General features: G+C 47.1%; 1 protein-coding gene across 1 annotated transcript in view; it reads right to left on the bottom strand.

The window, feature by feature from the left end:
• Window positions 1-403: 403 nt before the first annotated feature.
• LOC142378169 (calpain-2 catalytic subunit-like) overlaps window positions 404-19,746 on the bottom strand; it is a 36,032-nt gene continuing 16,689 nt past the window's right edge. The window contains exons 4-21 of the mRNA XM_075462403.1: window positions 19,177-19,310; window positions 17,655-17,823; window positions 16,957-17,040; window positions 16,796-16,881; window positions 16,309-16,374; window positions 16,075-16,235; window positions 12,624-12,793; window positions 12,518-12,529; window positions 11,466-11,677; window positions 9,501-9,537; window positions 4,113-4,178; window positions 3,972-4,029; window positions 3,832-3,896; window positions 2,793-2,861; window positions 2,625-2,703; window positions 840-956; window positions 659-717; window positions 404-574 (exon numbers count right to left, since the gene is read on the bottom strand). Of these exons, the coding sequence (XP_075318518.1) occupies window positions 551-574; window positions 659-717; window positions 840-956; window positions 2,625-2,703; window positions 2,793-2,861; window positions 3,832-3,896; window positions 3,972-4,029; window positions 4,113-4,178; window positions 9,501-9,537; window positions 11,466-11,677; window positions 12,518-12,529; window positions 12,624-12,793; window positions 16,075-16,235; window positions 16,309-16,374; window positions 16,796-16,881; window positions 16,957-17,040; window positions 17,655-17,823; window positions 19,177-19,310 (1,668 nt within the window). The 3' untranslated portion in view covers window positions 404-550. The remainder of the gene's footprint in view (window positions 575-658; window positions 718-839; window positions 957-2,624; window positions 2,704-2,792; window positions 2,862-3,831; window positions 3,897-3,971; window positions 4,030-4,112; window positions 4,179-9,500; window positions 9,538-11,465; window positions 11,678-12,517; window positions 12,530-12,623; window positions 12,794-16,074; window positions 16,236-16,308; window positions 16,375-16,795; window positions 16,882-16,956; window positions 17,041-17,654; window positions 17,824-19,176; window positions 19,311-19,746) is intronic.

Here is a 19,746-nt window from a genome sequence, read left to right as displayed (position 1 = left end):
ACTTCAGTCTTTATGCTAAGCTAACAGTTTTCCTCTTATTTCAGTCTTTATGCTAAGCTAACAGTTTTCCTCTTACTTCAGTCTTTATGCTAAGCTAACAGTTTTCCTCTTATTTCAGTCTTTATGCTAAGCTAACAGTTTTCCTCTTATTTCAGTCTTTATGCTAAGCTAAACTAACAGTTTTCCTTTTATTTCCATCTTTATGCTAAGCTAAGCTAAGAGTTTTCCTTTTATTTCTGTCTTTATGCTAAGCTAGACTAACAGTTTTCTTCTTAGTTCAGTCTTTATGCTAAGCTAACAGTTTTCCTCTTATTTCAGTCTTTATGCTAAGCTAAGCTAACAGTTTCCCACACAGAAAAATCATCTGGTCTTTTAAACATAATTCACACACAGGGACGAGAGGTTTTGTGAGTATATTTAATGACTTCAGGTGACGGTCAGTCGGGTAACTTGTAGGAAAACACTGATATAAAACAGTATTGTCAGGAAGAGAAGCGCCGGCTGTAAATAATAAGATGGCGCTCTGCAGAATGGCTGATGTCATGGCGGCTCAGATCATGGCGAAGTTTAACCACTGCAGGAAGACAGAAACACACTGAGCTTCAGTCTCTGACGTCACTCTGCGGACAAACTGCTGACAAAGTGTTTTTGTTCTCACCTGAGTGAAGTCCAGCTCGATGGAGCCGCCGTTGTGAGGGTCCAGTTTCTTAAAGATCCCTGAGGAGGAAACAGATTATTGGCCTGAGAACATCTCAGATGTTACATCTCAGACTTACTGTGCAGTTTATGTTTCAGTTAGCCTCGTTTCCGTTTGCTAGCTGCTGAAGGCGCCGACTCACTGAACATCATCTCCAGCCTCATCAGGCAGCCCACGAAGTTGTCGAAGTCGATGGTCATGTCGGGGTCGGAGTATCGGGCCACCAGCTGCTGGTAGATGGTGTTGTTGAGGGTAAAACCTGCACCAAGACGGCAGCAGTTACTGAGGGGCAGCTAACAAGGCTAACAGAGCTAACAGAACTAACCGACCTAACAGCATGCTAACAGAGCTAAAAGAACAGAGCTAACAGGGCTAAAGGAGCTTATAATGCTAACAGAACTAACAGAGCTAACAATGCTAACAGAGGTAACAGAGCTAACAGGGCTAAAAGAGCTAACAGAACGGAGCTAACAGGGCTAACGGAGCTAACAGAGCTAATAATGCTAACATAACTAACAGAGCTAGCAATGCTAAGAGGTAACATAACTAACAGAGCTAACAGAATTAACAGAGCTAACAGAGGTAACAGGGCTAACAGAGCTAACAGAATTAACAGGGCTATCAGAACTAACAGAGCTAACAGAGCTATCAGGGCTATCAGAACTAACAGAGCTAACAGAGCTAACAATGCTAACAGAGACTTTGACGTACCATCTTCATCACTTCACTGACAGTAAATTCCAGACAGCAGGAGAGGGAAATGAAAACAGCGTTTTAGTACTGAGACAGACACAACACTGCAGAAGAAGAAGAAGAAGAAGAAGAAGAAGAAGAAGAAGCAGCAGAGGGTTAATGAGCAGGCTCACAGCATTTCCATGTTGACACACATAGGCAGAGCAATTCCTGTTAGCTGCTTCCTGGTAGCTGCTTCCTGGTAGCTTCTTCCTATTAGCTTCTTCCTATTAGCTGCTTCCTGGTAGCCGCTTCCTGTTAGCCGCTTCCTGTTAGCTGCTTCCTGTTAGCTGCTTCCTGGTAGCTTCTTCCTATTAGCCGCTTCCTGTTAGCCGCTTCCTGTTAGCTGCTTCCTATTAGCTGCTTTCTGTTAGCTGCTTCCTGTTAGTCGCTTCCTGTTAGCCGCTTCCTGTTAGCCGCTTTCTGTTAGCCGCTTCCTGTTAGTCGCTTCCTGTTAGCCGCTTAATGTTAGCTGCTTCCTGTTAGCCGCTTCCTGTTAGTCGCTTCCTGTTAGCCGCTTAATGTTAGCTGCTTCCTGTTAGCCGCTTCCTGTTAGCTGCTTCCTGGTAGCTTCTTCCTATTAGCTGCTTTCTGTTAGCCGCTTCCTGTTAGCTGCTTCCTGTTAGCCGCTTCCTGTTAGCCGCTTCCTGTTAGCTGCTTCCTGTTAGCCGCTTCCTGTTAGTCGCTTCCTGTTAGCCGCTTCCTGTTAGCTGCTTCCTGTTAGCCGCTTCCTGTTAGTCGCTTCCTGTTAGCCGCTTCCTGTTAGCTGCTTCTTGGTAAAAACTGAAGTCTTCAGCGGTGAGTCACAGGAAAACCAGCATGACTCACCCTGAAAAGTGTTTTAGTCTCTGCATCTGTGACGTCCCCATGAAAAAAGGCCTGCGTTCCACCAAAAGAACGTTTGGTCCATTAGCAGCTCTGATTTCTATTAGATGTTTCTGATTTACAAGTGATTCAGTTTGAGTTTCCTAAACCTAACCCAGGAGCTGGACTCAGAGAGAAGTCAGGCCTCTGCACCAAACCCCATTAAGAAACAGAGCGATTTAAGGAAACGCCCTCAGAGCAGCAAACAGGAAGCAGTTCACAGCAGATGGTCACATGATTACAGCAGCACACATGCAGCGAGGAGTTCCTCATGGTTAAATGGAGCGCACCCCCAGTCTGCGCAGCAGAAGAAGAAGAAGAAAACACTGACCTGCATCTTTGAAGGCCACCCTCATCTCCGGCGTGCTCATGGTGCCCGAGCCATCCGTGTCGTTCTTCTTATAGATGGACTGAACACAGAAACACACCTGTAGGTGTTCACAGAACTCCACGGATCAACCAATCAGCTCACCTCACAGGGTCAAAGGTCACCACTCACCAGGTATCTCTGCACCTTCTTCCACAGCGTGGCAAACTCCCCGAGGCCCAGCTTCCCGTTCCCGCTGTCCTGTTGCCCGTTAAAGATCACTGACCGGGGACAGGTGAACACCTTCAGCATGATCCCACCCTTATTTTAAAGCTTCCAAATTCAGTAAAACTCCCTTCTTCCTGTTCCTAGGAGCATATATCAGGGTGACTGTGGATAAACTCTATCCGAGGCTAATGTTCCAGCAGAGTTAGCTAAAGACTGTGGATAAACTCTATTTGAGGCTAATGTTCCAGCAGAGTTAGCTACAGACTGTGGATAAACTCTATCTGAGGCTAATGTTCCAGCAGAGTTAGCTAAAGACTGTGGATAAACTCTATCTGAGGGTAATGTTCCAGCAAAGTTAGCTAAAGACTGTTTATAAACTCTATCTGAGGCTAATGTTCCAGCAGAGTTAGCTAAAGACTGTGGATAAACTCTATTTGAGGCTAATGTTCCAGCAGAGTTAGCTACAGACTGTGGATGAACTCTATCTGATGCTAATGTTCCAGCAGAGTTAGCTAAAGACTGTGGATAAACTCTATCTGAGGCTAATGTTCCAGCAGAGTTAGCTAAAGACTGTGGATAAACTCTATCTGAGGCTAATGTTCCAGCAGAGTTAGCTACAGACTGTGGATAAACTCTATCTGAGGCTAATGTTCCAGCAGAGTTAGCTAAAGACTGTGGATAAACTCTATCTGAGGCTAATGTTCCAGCAGAGTTAGCTAAAGACTGTGGATGTGCAGCAGAAACTTTTCATCCCACTGTTTTTAACTTGGTCCAGTTCAACGCTGGACTGAAGAAGCTGAGCCACAAAGAGGGATCAGTTCCAACTCTCAGAGCCTGAACTTCAGAGCAGGGAAATGGAAGCATCTGAGAAATAACTCCTCAGGGTTTATTTATTGATTAAGTTGGCAGATCAGAGGGTTAGGGTGAACCTGAGCAGGTATAAATGGGTCTAATTGGAAGTATGGGACAGATTTCAGGTAGGGTTCTCGGTGTGAAAGGATACATCCATCAGGTTGACCATGACCCTGCAGGTGTCCATGCTGAATCCGTCCGTTTTAATGTCAGTTCCTGTGAAAAGAGAAACGACAGGAGGTCAAACCTGCAGCTGCAGTTCCTGCTCAACCTGTCGGAGCTGCAACTCACGTTTGGCTACGATCTTGTTCATGATGGTTTTCAGCTCCACTGCAGAAATCTCCATGTCCTGAAACACAGGGCAGAAGCTGAAACTTTGGAGAGATGTGGGGCCACAGGTGAATCCTGGCAGGTGTGACAGGATGAACTTACGTCTCCAGCGAGTTTACAGAACAGTTTCCTGAATCCAGAGTCCACATCACCATCCGACACCGTCTCCTGTACAGAGACAACATGACGACAGTCAGAACGAGTGGCAACAACAGAATGTGTCATTCTATGTCGTTCCTTAAAATACGTAACAACGCTAACACGTAACAACACTAACACGTAGCAACGATAACAAGTAGCAACGATAACAAGTAGCAACGATTACACGTAGCAACGATAACAAGTAGCAACGATAACACGTAACAACGATAACAAGTAACAACGATAACACGTAACAACGATAACAGGTAGCAACGATAACAAGTAGCAACGACAACAAGTAGCAACGATAACACGTAGCAACGATAACAAGTAGCAACGATAACAAGTAGCAACGATAACACGTAGCAACGATAACAAGTAGCAACGATAACACGTAACAACGATAACAAGTAACAACGATAACAAGTAGCAACGATAACACGTAGCAACGATAACAAGTAGCAACGATAACACGTAACAACGATAACAAGTAACAACGATAACACGTAACAACGATAACAGGTAGCAACGATAACAAGTAGCAACGACAACAAGTAGCAACGATAACACGTAGCAACGATAACAAGTAGCAACGATAACACGTAACAACGATAACAAGTAACAACGATAACACGTAACAACGATAACAGGTAGCAACGATAACAAGTAGCAACGACAACAAGTAGCAACGATAACACGTAGCAACGATAACAAGTAGCAACGATAACAAGTAGCAACGATAACACGTAGCAACGATAACAAGTAGCAACGATAACAAGTAGCAACAATAACAAGTAGCAACGATAACAAGTAGCAACAATAACACGTAGCAACGATAACAAGTAGCAACGATAACAAGTAGCAACGCTAACACGTAACAACGATAACACGTAACAACGATAACAAGTAGCAACGATAACAAGTAGCAACGATAACACGTAACAACGCTAACACGTAACAACGATAACACGTAACAACGATAACAAGTAGCAACGATAACACGTAGCAACGATAACAAGTAGCAACGATAACAAGTAGCAACGATAACACGTAGCAACGATAACAAGTAGCAACGACAACACGAAGCAACGATAACAAGTAGCAACGATAACAAGTAGCAACGATTACACGTAGCAACGATAACAAGTAGCAACGATAACACGTAGCAACGATAACACGTAACAACGATAACAAGTTACAACGATAACACGTAGCAACGATAACATGTTACAACGATAACACGTAGCAACGCTAACACGTAACAACGATAACACGTAGCAACGCTAACACGTAACAACGATAACACGTAGCAACGATAACACGTAACAACGATAACAAGTTACAACGATAACACGTAGCAACGATAACATGTTACAATGATAACATGTTACAACGATAACACGTAGCAACGCTAACACGTAACAACGATAACACGTTACAACGATAACAAGTTACAACGATAACACGTAGCAACGCTAACAAGTAGCAACGATAACACGTAACAACGATGACACGTAACAACGATGACACGTAACAACGATAACACGTAGCAACGATAACACGTAGCAACGATAACACGTAACAACGATAACACGTAACAACGATAACAAGTAGCAACGATAACAAGTAGCAACGATAACACGTAACAACGATAACACGTAACAACGATAACACGTAGCAACGATAACAAGTAACAACGCTAACACGTAACAACGATAACACGTAGCAACGATAACAAGTAGCAACGATAACACGTAGCAACGCTAACACGTAACAACGATAACAGGTAGCAACGCTAACACGTAACAACGATAACACGTAACAACGATAACAAGTTACAACGATAACACGTAGCAACGATAACATGTTACAATGATAACATGTTACAACGATAACACGTAGCAACGCTAACACGTAACAACGATAACACGTTACAACGATAACAAGTTACAACGATAACACGTAGCAACGCTAACAAGTAGCAACGATAACACGTAACAACGATGACACGTAACAACGATAACACGTAACAACGATACACGTAACAACGATAACAAGTAGCAACGATAACAAGTAGCAACGATAACACGTAGCAACGCTAACACGCAACAACGCTAACACGCAACAACGATAACACGCAGCAACGCTAACACGTAACAACGCTAACACGTAACAACGATAATACGTAACAACGATAACACGTAACAACGATAATACGTAACAACGATAACACGCAGCAACGCTAACACGTAACAACGCTAACAAGTAGCAACAATAACACGTAGCAATGATAACACGTAGCAACGCTAACACGCAACAACGCTAACACGCAACAACGATAACACGCAGCAACGCTAACACGTAACAACGCTAACACGTAACAACGATAATACGTAACAACGCTAACACGTAACAACGATAATACGTAACAACGATAACACGCAGCAACGCTAACACGTAACAACGATAACACGTAGCAACGATAACAAGTAGCAACTATAACACATAACAACGATAACACGCAACAACGATAACATGCAGCAACGCTAACACGTAACAACGATAACACGTAGCAACGCTAACAAGTAGCAACAATAACACATAACAACGATAACACGCAACAACGATAACACGCAGCAACGCTAACACGTAACAACGATAACACGTAGCAATGCTAACAAGTAGCAACGATAACACGTAGCAACGCTAACACGTAACAACGATGACACGTAACAACGATAACACGCAACAACGATAACACGCAGCAACGCTAACACGTAACAACGATAACACGTAACAACGCTAACAAGTAGCAACGATAACACGTAGCAACGCTAACACGTAACAACGATGACACGTAACAACGATAACACGTAACAACGATGACACGTAACAACGATAACACGTAACAACGATAACACGTAGCAACGATAACACGTAGCAACGATAACAAGTAGCAACGATAACACGCAACGACGATAACACGCAGCAACGTTAACACGTAACAACGATAACACGTAGCAACGATAACACGTAACAACGATAACAAGTAACAACGATAACAAGTTACAACGATAACACGTAGCAACGCTAACAAGTAACAACGATAACACGTAGCAACGCTAACAAGTAACAACGATAACACGTAGCAACGATAACACGTAGCAACGATAACACGTAACAACGATAACACGTAGCAACGATAACACGTAGCAACGATAACACGTAACAACGATAACTAGTTACAACGATAACAAGTTACAACGATAACACGTAACAACGATAACACGTAACAACGATAACACGTAACAAAGATAACAGGTAGCAACGATGACAAGTAACAACGATAACACGTAACAACGATGACACGTAACAGCGATAACACGTAACAACGATAACAAGTAGCAACGATAACAAGTAACAACGATAACAAGTAACAACGATAACACGTAACAACGATAACAGGTAGCAACGATGACAAGTAACAACGAGGACACGTAACAACGATGACACGTAACAGCGATAACACGTAACAACGATAACAAGTAGCAACGATAACACGTAACAACGATAACAGGTAGCAACGATGACAAGTAACAACGATAACACGTAACAACTATGACACGTAACAGCGATAACACGTAACAACGATAACAAGTAACAACGATAACACGTAACAACGATAACAGGTAGCAACGATGACAAGTAACAACGCTAACACGTAACAACGATAACACGTAACAACGATAACAGGTAGCAATGATGACAAGTAACAACGATGACAAGTAGCAACGATAACAAGTAACAACGATAACACGTAACAGCGATAACAAGTAGCACCGATAACACGTAACAACGATAACAAGTAACAACGATAACACGTAACAACGATAACAGGTAGCAACGATAACAGGTAGCAACGATGACAAGTAACAACGATAACACGTAACAACTATGACACGTAACAGCGATAACACGTAACAACGATAACAAGTAACAACGATAACACGTAACAACGATAACAGGTAGCAACGATGACAAGTAACAACGATAACACGTAACAACGATGACACGTAACAGCGATAACACGTAACAACTATGACACGTAACAGCGATAACACGTAACAACGATAACAAGTAACAACGATAACACGTAACAACGATAACAGGTAGCAACGATGACAAGTAACAACGATAACACGTAACAACGATGACACGTAACAGCGATAACACGTAACGATAACAAGTAGCAACGATAACAAGTAACAACGATAACACGTAACAACGATAACAGGTAGCAACGATGACAAGTAACAACGATAACACGTAACAACGATGACACGTAACAGTGATAACACGTAACAACGATAACAGGTAGCAACGATGACACGTAACAACAATAACAGGTAGCAACGATGACACGTAACAACGATAACACGTAACAACGATGACACGTAACAGTGATAACACGTAACAACGATAACAAGTAGCACCGATAACACGTAACAACGATGACACGTAACAACGATAACACGTAACAACGATAACAGGTAGCAACGATGACAAGTAACAACGATGACATGTAACAACGATGACACGTAACAACGATAACAAGTAGCAACGATAACAAGTAACAACGATAACAGGTAGCAACGATGACAAGTAACAACGATGACACGTAACAGCGATAACACGTAACAACGATAACAAGTAGCAACGATAACAAGTAACAACGATAACACGTAACAACGATAACAGGGAGCAACGATGACAAGTAACAACGATAACAAGTAGCAACAATAACAAGTAGCAACGATAACAAGTAACAACGATAACACGTAACAACGATAACACGTAACAGCGATAACAAGTAGCACCGATAACACGTAACAACGATAACAAGTAACAACGATAACACGTAACAACGATAACACGTAACAGCGATAACAAGTAGCACCGATAACACGTAACAACGATAACACGTAACAGCGATAACAAGTAGCACCGATAACACGTAACAACGATAACAAGTAACAACGATAACAAGTAGCACCGATAACACGTAACAACGATAACAAGTAGCAACGATAACAAGTAGCACCAATAACACGTAACAACGATGACACGTAACAACGATAACACGTAACAACGATAACAGGTAGCAACGATAACACGTAACAACGATGACACGTAACAACGATAACACGTAACAACGATAACAAGTAGCAACGATAACAAGTAGCAACGATAACATGTAACAACGATAACAAGTAACAACGATAACATGTAACAACGATAACAAGTAGCAACGATAACACCACAGACACCTGTGCAGGGGGCCTTACTCACCTCATCGAGCTCTGCGCTTACAGGGTCGTCACAGGGTCTGGTGGTACAAAGAATCACAATTATCATTGCTGTGGTAACACATTGGGCCTCATGCAACAACCGTCCGTACGCACAGATTTGTTCTTAAGTCATGCGTACGAGTGATTTAAGAGAACATTCACCAATCTGTTCGTATTTTACGTTTTCTTTCAGGTGTGAACAGAATTTACAGTGATCCAGAGCTGTCGTAGGAGTTTCCTAAAACAGTCCGCTGTTATTCCAATCAAGTTTGCTTGACTAATGGATTGTATATTTAATCACTTTGAGGCAAACGTAAATAAACATATACATTATACCCCACAAAGATGCTGACATACATTATTATTATTATTATATGTATATAACAAGGTCAATGGGAAGCGTAACCAGCGGCTGACTTTCTGCTTTTGGATGCTTTAGCGTGTCAGGCTCTTGGAAGAGAGCGTGTGTTCCGAGACGCTGGCGAGATGTTTTTTTTTAAAGCCATTTTCATATCAAACCATTTCTTCTTTATTTCGGTGACATTACGAACTACAGGTGACACGGAATTAACATAACTTCCCATTTCTTTGCTTTAGCAGGTCCCGTAATTCCACTGCTGACACTGCTAAAAATGACAGATTTTCCTTTCTGGATCTCTGAAAGCAGAACTTCAGTCTCAGAGCCCCTAAAGTTGTTCTTTCTGGATCTCTGAAAGCAGAACTTCAGTCTCAGAGCCCCTAAAGTTGTTCTTTCTGGATCTCTGAAAGCAGAACTTCAGTCTCAGAGCCCCTAAAGTTGTTCTTTCTGGATCTCTGAAAGCAGAACTTCAGTCTCAGAGCCCCTAAAGTTGTTCTTTCTGGATCTCTGAAAGCAGAACTTCAGTCTCAGAGCTCCTAAAGTTGTTCTTTCTGGATCTCTGAAAGCAGAACTTCAGTCTCAGAGCCCCTAAAGTTGTTCTTTCTGGATCTCTGAAAGCAGAACTTCAGTCTCAGAGCCCCTAAAGTTGTTCTTTCTGGATCTCTGAAAGCAGAACTACAGTCTCAGAGCCCCTAAAGCTGTTCTTTCTGGATCTCTGAAAGCAGAACTTCAGTCTAAGAGCCCCTAAAGTTGTTCTTTCTGGATCTCTGAAAGCAGAACTTCAGTCTCAGAGCCCCTAAAGTTGTTCTTTCTGGATCTCTGAAAGCAGAACTTCAGTCTCAGAGCCCCTAAAGCTGTTCTTTCTGGATCTCTGAAAGCAGAACTACAGTCTCAGAGCCCCTAAAGTTGTTCTTTCTGGATCTCTGAAAGCAGAACTTCAGTCTCAGAGCCCCTAAAGCTGTTCTTTCTGGATCTCTGAAAGCAGAACTACAGCCTCAGAGCCCCTAAAGTTGTTCTTTCTGGATCTCTGAAAGCAGAAGTACAGTCTCAGAGCCCCTAAAGTTGTTCTTTCTGGATCTGTGAAAGCAGAACTACAGTCTCAGAGCCCCTAAAGCTGTTCTTTCTGGATCTCTGAAAGCAGAACTTCAGTCTCAGAGCCCCTAAAGTTGTTCTTTCTGGATCTCTGAAAGCAGAACTTCAGCCTCAGAGCCCCTAAAGTTGTTCTTTCTGGATCTCTGAAAGCAGAACTACAGTCTCAGAGCCCCTAAAGCTGTTCTTTCTGGATCTCTGAAAGCAGAACTACAGCCTCAGAGCCCCTAAAGTTGTTCTTTCTGGATCTCTGAAAGCAGAAGTACAGTCTCAGAGCCCCTAAAGTTGTTCTTTCTGGATCTGTGAAAGCAGAACTACAGTCTCAGAGCCCCTAAAGCTGTTCTTTCTGGATCTCTGAAAGCAGAACTTCAGTCTCAGAGCCCCTAAAGTTGTTCTTTCTGGATCTCTGAAAGCAGAACTACAGTCTCAGAGCCCCTAAAGTTGTTCTTTCTGGATCTCTGAAAGCAGAACTACAGTCTCAGAGCCCCTGCCCACCAACAGAACCAGCAGAACTCTTACACGGTCTCGGTCTGCTTCTCGGAGAACACTCGGATGCAGAAGTCTCCGTTCAGGTGCGGCTCGAAGGTGGACGGGACCACCAGGTACTCGCCGGGCGGCAGCTTGAAGCGGGAGCTGACCTCACGGAGGTTGATGAAGGTCTCCGACTTGGCCGTCTGAGCGTGGGTCAGGAAGAAGTTCTTGTCCAGGTGGACCTCCCTCTGCCCCCGAAACTGCAGGGAAACAGCCAATCAGCACGTCAGGACTGGACGGATCCAGTCAGGTGACCAGGAAACATCTCTGCTTCTAAACTCAGTGGTTATCTTTGGACCTGAGGCCTTCACTGAGGAACCTCTGAGTTATTTCTGAGTTATACTTTATACATGCTTCCATTAGGTAACATTATTAGACAGCATGGCATAAAGTTCCATTGCTATGCTGATGATACTCAGCTGTACTTATCTATAAAACCAGATGAACCCAATAGGTTGGTCAGACTACAAGCATGTCTTAAAGACATAAAGACCTGGATGACTCAGAACTGTCTGCTGCTAAATTCAGACTGAAGTCGTCATCTTTGGACCTGAAACTGTCCGGTTCTATAGTTACACTGGATGGTATTTCCTCAGCTTCTGGGCCTACAGTGAGGAACCTCTGAGTTATTTCTGACCAGGATCTGTCCTCTGACATAAAACAGGTTTCTAGGACTGCCTTCTTTCATCTTCGTACTATTGTTAAAATCAGGAACATCTTGTCTCAGAGTGATGCAGAAAAACTGCTCCATGCATTTGTTACTTCAGGGTTGGACTGCTGTAATTCTGTATTATCGGGCTTCACTGCATCTTTGAAGTGATTTTCCAGTCCGGGGCAGAATCGTCTGTTTTTACAGTAAATATGAAACCGTCCCTTCAGGGGAACTTTAACCACAAATACAAAGATCAGAGGTAAAACCTGCCCAGAACTCTGGATGTTAAACGGGCTCTGAGGGATTTAAAAACTCTCCGGCTGCTCTGGGTTCTTCAGAACCTCCTGAAGCCCCTCGGTTCTGTAGGTTCTGCAGCTTCTGGACTCACCTGCTGAGGAACCTGAAAGCAAACAGAAGATGAGCAGAGTGAGTTCTAGGGGCTTCCTGAGGGAACCTGAAGCTGGAACCTGAACCCCCCAGGAGGCGTCTCAGACCTCGTAGATGGCGAAGCCCACGGTGTGCATGTCCTCGCCCTGCTTCCGCAGCTTCCTGCGGTTCTTCTGGATCAGACCCACCACGAAGCTGCAGCCCACCTCACCGTCATCGGGGTCGTCGTCCTCCTCGTCCAGGCGGACCACGAACTGAGGGTTCATCCAGAAGGTGTCTGAGAGACAAGAGAGAGACCACATCAGGGGTCTGAGAGACCAGAGAGACCACATCAGGGGTCTGAGAGACAAGAGAGACCACATCAGGGGTCTGAGAGACAAGAGAGAGACCACATCAGGGGTCTGAGAGACCAGAGAGACCACATCAGGGGTCTGAGAGACAAGAGAGAGACCACATCAGGGGTCTGAGAGACAAGAGAGACAACATCAGGGGTCTGAGAGACCAGAGAGACCACATCAGTGGTCTGAGAGACAAGAGAGACCACATCAGGGGTCTGAGAGACCAGAGAGACCACATCAGGGATCTGAGAGACCAGAGAGACAACATCAGGGGGTCTGAGAGACAAGAGAGACCACATCAGGGGTCTGAGAGACAAGAGAGACCACATCAGGGGGTATGAGAGACAAGAGAGACCACATCAGGGGTCTGAGAGACAAGAGAGACCACATCAGGGGTCTGAGAGACAAGAGAGTCCACATCAGGGGTCTGAGAGACAAGAGAGTCCACATCAGGGGTCTGAGAGACAAGAGAGACCACATCAGGGGTCTGAGAGACAAGAGAGATCACATCAGGGGTCTGAGAGACAAGATCTCAGGTGGTCTCAGTCGGTCTCAGGTGGTCTCAGGCGGTCTCAGGCGGTCTCAGGTGGTCTCAGTCGGTCTCAGGCGGTCTCAGGTGGTCTCAGTCGGTCTCAGGCGGTCTCAGGCGGTCTCAGGTGGTCTCAGTCGGTCTCAGGCGGTCTCAGGCGGTCTCAGGCGGTCTCAGTCGGTCTCAGGTGGTCTCAGGTGGTCTCAGGTGGTCTCAGTCGGTCTCAGGTGGTCTCAGGTGGTCTCAGGCGGTCTCAGGTGGTCTCAGGTGGTCTCAGTCGGTCTCAGGTGGTCTCAGGTGGTCTCAGGTGATCTCAGGTGGTCTCAGGCGGTCTCAGGTGGTCTCAGTCGGTCTCAGGTGGTCTCAGGTGGTCTCAGTCGGTCTCAGGCGGTCTCAGGCGGTCTCAGGTGATCTCAGTCGGTCTCAGGCGGTCTCAGGCGGTCTCAGGTGGTCTCAGGTGGTCTCAGTCGGTCTCAGGTGGTCTCAGTCGGTCTCAGGTGGTCTCAGTCGGTCTCAGGTGGTCTCTGGGGGTCTCAGGTGGTCTCAGGTGGTCTTAGGTGGTCTCAGGTAGTCTCAGGCGGTCTCAGGTGGTCTCAGTCGGTCTCAGGCGGTCTCAGGTGGTCTCAGTCGGTCTCAGGTGGTCTCAGTCGGTCTCAGGCGGTCTCAGTCGGTCTCAGGTGGTCTCTGGGGGTCTCAGGTGGTCTCAGGTGGTCTTAGGTGGTCTCAGGTAGTCTCAGGCGGTCTCAGGTGGTCTCAGTCGGTCTCAGGCGGTCTCAGGTGGTCTCAGTCGGTCTCAGGTGGTCTCAGTCGGTCTCAGGTGGTCTCAGGCGGTCTCAGGTGGTCTCAGTCGGTCTCAGGTGGTCTCAGGCGGTCTCAGGTGGTCTCAGTCGGTCTCTGGTGGTCTCAGGTGGTCTCAGGTGGTCTCAGTCGGTCTCAGGTGGTCTCAGGCGGTCTCAGGCGGTCTCAGGTGGTCTCAGGTGGTCTCAGTCGGTCTCAGGTGGTCTCAGGTGGTCTCAGGTGATCTCAGGTGGTCTCAGGTGGTCTCAGGCGGTCTCAGGTGGTCTCAGTCGGTCTCAGGTGGTCTCAGGTGGTCTCAGTCGGTCTCAGGCGGTCTCAGGCGGTCTCAGGTGATCTCAGTCGGTCTCAGGCGGTCTCAGGTGGTCTCAGGTGGTCTCAGGTGGTCTCAGTCGGTCTCAGGTGGTCTCAGGTGGTCTCTGGGGGTCTCAGGGGGTCTCAGGCGGTCTCAGTCGGTCTCAGGTGGTCTCAGGTGGTCTCAGTCGGTCTCAGGTGGTCTCAGTCGGTCTCTGGGGGTCTCAGGTGGTCTCAGGTGGTCTCAGTCGGTCTCAGGTGGTCTCAGGGGGTCTTAAGTGGTCTCTGGGGGTCTCAGGTGGTCTCAGGGGGTCTCAGTCGGTCTCTGGGGGTCTCAGGTGGTCTCAGGTGGTCTCAGGTGGTCTCAGTCGGTCTCAGGTGGTCTCAGGGGGTCTTAAGTGGTCTCTGGGGGTCTCAGGTGGTCTCTGGGGGTCTCAGGTGGTCTCAGGTGGTCTCAGTCGGTCTCAGGTGGTCTCAGTCGGTCTCTGGGGGTCTCAGGTGGCCTCAGGTGGTCTCAGTCGGTCTCTGGGGGTCTCAGGTGGTCTCAGGTGGTCTCAGTCGGTCTCAGGTGGTCTCAGGGGGTCTTAAGTGGTCTCTGGGTGTCTCAGGTGGTCTCTGGGGGTCTCAGGTGGTCTCAGGTGGTCTCAGTCGGTCTCAGGGGGTCTCAGGGGGTCTTAGGTGGTCTCTGGGGGTCTCAGGTGGTCTCAGGTGGTCTCAGTTGGTCTCTGGGGGTCTCAGGTGGTCTCTGGTGGTCTCTGGGGGTCTCAGGGGGTCTCTGGGAGTCTCAGGTGGTCTCTGGGGGTCTCAGGTGGTCTCTGGGGGCCTCAGGTGGTCTCAGGGGGTCTCAGGGGGTCTCTGGGGTCTCAGGGGGTCTCTGGGGGTCTCAGGTGGTCTCAGTCGGTCTCAGGTGGTCTCAGGGGGTCTTAAGTGGTCTCTGGGGGTCTCAGGTGGTCTCTGGGGGTCTCAGGTGGTCTCAGGTGGTCTCAGTCGGTCTCAGGTGGTCTCAGGGGGTCTTAAGTGGTCTCTGGGGGTCTCAGGTGGTCTCTGGGGGTCTCAGGTGGTCTCAGTCGGTCTCAGGTGGTCTCAGGGGGTCTCTGGGGGTCTCAGGGGGTCTTAGGTGGTCTCTGGGAGTCTCAGGTGGTCTCTGGGGGTCTCAGGTGGTCTCTGGGAGTCTCAGGTGGTCTCAGGTGGTCTCTGGGAGTCTCAGGTGGTCTCTGGGGGTCTCAGGTGGTCTCTGGGGGTCTCAGGGGGTCTCTGGGGGTCTCAGGGGGTCTTAGGTGGTCTCTGGGAGTCTCAGGTGGTCTCTGGGGGTCTCAGGGGGTCTTAGGTGGTCTCTGGGGGTCTCAGGTGGTCTCTGGGGGTCTCAGGGGGTCTCTGGGGGTCTCAGGGGGTCTTAGGTGGTCTCTGGGAGTCTCAGGTGGTCTCTGGGGGTCTCAGGGGGTCTTAGGTGGTCTCTGGGGGTCAGGTGGTCTCTGGGGGTCTCAGTCGGTCTCAGGTGGTCTCAGGGGGTCTTAAGTGGTCTCTGGGGGTCTCAGGTGGTCTCTGGGGGTCTCAGGTGGTCTCTGGGGGTCTCAGGTGGTCTCAGGGGGTCTCAGTACTCACAGGGGTGGTTCCGGCAGCCCCCGGCGGTGGAGCCCTTCCTCCAGGTGCCGTCGAACTTGCTGACGCTCCAGTGTTTGACGGAGTCGTCTCCGATGGCGTCGGGGGTCAGCGTGCACACCTCGATGCGCGAGTAGTGCCGCAGGAAGTCGCTGTAGGACATCCTGCAGAGAAAAGAAAAGATATAGTCTCACTCTGCCACCAAACCTTAATCTAATCTAACTGCTGCTGCTGTACCAGAACTCTCCGTCCTCAGCGCTGGCGTGGGGAGAGTCTCCCTGCACCTGGCTCCACTCAGACGACCTGCAGACCAGAAGAAGCCGAAATGTTGGGTATGCATCATGAGGTTACTACTCATACTCAAACTACCCAAGATGCAACGTAACGTGACGTCGCCGATCCTCATTTGTCAGGTTTTCAACACGTTGGGGATCTAAACGACTACTTTCTCACCTGAAAATGTTTCAAATGTTGCTAAAGTTTACAGAGTTTAGAGCTTAAGAGAAATCAGCTTCAGGCCGGCTGATTTCGGCTCGGGCAGGAGCAAAATGCATTGTGGGTAAACGCTCTGCATAATGTCTAAACGATGAGTATGCAGTATGGTAGTATGTAGTATGCAGTATGCAGTATGCAATATGTAGCATGTAGCATGTAGTATGTAGCATGTAGCATGTAGTATGTTCGAACGCAGCCCGTGTGTTCGCGCGGCGTGTTGATGGATTACCCGTCGCTCCACGCTCCGGTCCACTCCACCTGGCCCCAGGGGTTCCTCATCCTCACCAGCTTCTCCTGGCGGCCGCGGTAGCTCACCTGCAAGCAGAGCGCAGCGAAATGTTTCACCTTGTCATCATTTCACCTCCTATCATTTCCGGGGGCTGACTTTACCTCCACGGCGCCGGTCAGTGAGTAGGCGTGGCCTTTCACCAGCTTCTGCCGGGTCACGGCCTCAGAGTCTGCAGCGCTGGTGATCTGCAGGAGCACGAAACAACACAAGGATGATGTCAGAGGGAAGTGATGATGTCAGAGGGAAGTGATGATGTCAGAGGGAAGTGATGATGTCAGAGGGAAGTGATGATGTCAGAGGGAAGTGATGATGTCAGAGGGATGTGATGATGTCAGAGGGAAGTTATGATGTCAGAGGGAAGTGATGATGTCAGAGGGAAGTGATGATGTCAGAGGGATGTGATGATGTTAGAGGGAAGTGATGATGTCAGAGGGAAGTGATGATGTCAGAGGGAAGTTATGATGTCAGAGGGAAGTGATGATGTCAGAGGGATGTGATGATGTCAGAGGGATGTGATGATGTCAGAGGGATGTGATGATGTTAGAGGGAAGTGATGATGTCAGAGGGAAGTGATGATGTCAGAGGGAAGTGATGATGTCAGAGGGAAGTGATGATGTCAGAGGGAAGTGATGATGTCAGAGGGATGTGATGATGTTAGAGGGAAGTGATGATGTCAGAGGGAAGTGATGATGTCAGAGGGATGTGATGATGTTAGAGGGAAGTGATGATGTCAGAGGGAAGTGATGATGTCAGAGGGAAGTGATGATGTCAGAGGGACGGCTGACCACGGGGGACTCACGTCGATGGAGCACCCCAGCAGCGCTCCGGCCTCCAGCGCCTTCTTGATGATCTGGAACAGGTTGGAGGGCGGCTGCCTCAGGTCGTAGTTCTCAGCGATGCCTCCGGTGAAATCCTCGAAGCCCTCGGTGGTGGAGCCGCCGGACAGCGCCTCGTAGCAGCCGTTCACCCTGCACGCAGAGCGCTGCACGTCAGACCCCAAACAGCCAAGCAACGTTAGGCCCAAATAAAACCATCTTTCATGGAAAAACATTAGAAATTTCTCTCTTTTCTTGAGAAATGTTTTTCATCTATTTCTTCTGCTTTTTGTCAGCTGCAGTTTACTGAATCTGCTCTTCCCGAAGCGTCTCTGACATCATGACCTTACCTCATTATAATCTTATCTGTTGTGTGGAGTCCCTCTGGGTTCTGTTCTGGGCCCAGTCCTGTTTCTGATATACATTCTTCCTCTAGAACAATAAGTCAATCTATCTATCTCATACCATACTTATACTGATGCTATCCAGCTGTACTGCTTTTTAAAGACAGGGTTTCACACTCTTTACTGGCCTTAATTACACAGAACTCTGGTTTAATTGTTGTTACCAGTTGATTTTAGAATCAAATATAAAATATTGGTCATCACTTTTAGGGCTCTGCAAGCTTCTCAATACATTTTAGATTTGTTACAACCCAACTCATGTAATCAAAGACATTTTTAAGCTTAGGGGGATGTTCCTTCCAGGCCGTCACACCTCAGAAATGGAACGCACCCCTATTTCTATTTAAATAAGCTTTTACTTCATTTTGTTTGTTTTTATTTCCATGCTTTGGTTTGATTGTTATTCTGAGAAAGGTGCGACATGAATAGACTTTCCTTACTTAAAGTTAGCTCCTCAGTTAGCTCCTCAGTTAGCTCCTCAGTTAGCCCCTCAATTAGCCCCTCAGTTAGCTCCTCAGTTAGCTCCTCAGTTAGCTCCTCAGTTAGCCCCTCAATTAGCGCCTCAGTTAGCCCCTCAATTAGCCCCTCAGTTAGCTCCTCAGTTAGCTCCTCAGTTAGCCCCTCAGTTAGCCCCTCAATTAGCGCCTCAGTTAGCCCCTCAGTTAGCTCCTCAATTAGCCCCTCAGTTAGCTCCTCAGTTAGCTCCTCAGTTAGCTCCTCAGTTAGCCCCTCAGTTAGCTTCTCAGTTAGCTCCTCAGTTAGCCCCTCAGTTAACTCCTGAGTTAGCCCCTCAGTTAGCCTCTCGGTTAGCCCCTCGGTTAGCCCCTCAGTTAGCCCCTCAGTTAGCCCCTCAGTTAGCTCCTCAGTTAGCTCCTCCAGTAGCCCCACAGTTAGCCCCTCAATTAGCTCCTCAGTTAATTCCTGAGTTAGCTCCTCTGTTAGCCCCTCAGTTAGCTCCTCCGTTAATTCCTGAGTTAGCTCCTCTGTTAGCCCCTCAGTTAGCCCCTCAGTTAGCTCCTCAGTTAGCCCCTCAGTAGATGTCCTGAGGTGGAAACTGAACCAGTTCTTTAAAGAACTAACAACCAGAACTGGAACTGCTTACTTGGCGTAGGCCTTCTCCAGCAGGGCGCTCCAGAACTCGCGCCCCTCGGCCGAGTGGACGAACAGCAGCTCTCCGTCTTTGACCGGCAGCCGGTCGTCAATCACCACGTCCACCCACTCCCCGAACTGCCAGAACTGGGGACAGACAAACACACCCAGACGGTGACGCCACCGGACGGTCCGAACCGCACATATCCAGACGTTCTTAAGGGTTCTGGTTCTGCATCGTGACATTAACCGATCCTATCAGGGATAGGTTGAACAAAGGTCCTTTGTTTCCACAGCCACAAGTTCTTCTCAAATTGATTTACTTTTTTTTTTTAATTAATTAATTATTTGTTTATTATTATTTATTTGTTTATTTATTGTCATTTTTTATGATTATTATTAGTTAATAGTAGTATTTTTTACTAGAACTGGTATTATTATTGTTGTTGTTAATACAATCATTGTAAATATTAAAAAAAAAAAATGTGGAGCTACTTGACTAATTTGAATTCCCCCCATTGGGGGATGAATAAAGTAATAATAACAATAACTAGAAATGCACTCAGAGAGTGCAGACCTCCGC

Source organism: Odontesthes bonariensis, chromosome 4 (genome assembly GCF_027942865.1).
Source record: "Odontesthes bonariensis isolate fOdoBon6 chromosome 4, fOdoBon6.hap1, whole genome shotgun sequence".
Classification (NCBI taxonomy): Eukaryota; Metazoa; Chordata; class Actinopteri; order Atheriniformes; family Atherinopsidae; genus Odontesthes; species Odontesthes bonariensis.
This window is presented reverse-complemented; position numbering and strand designations above follow the sequence as displayed.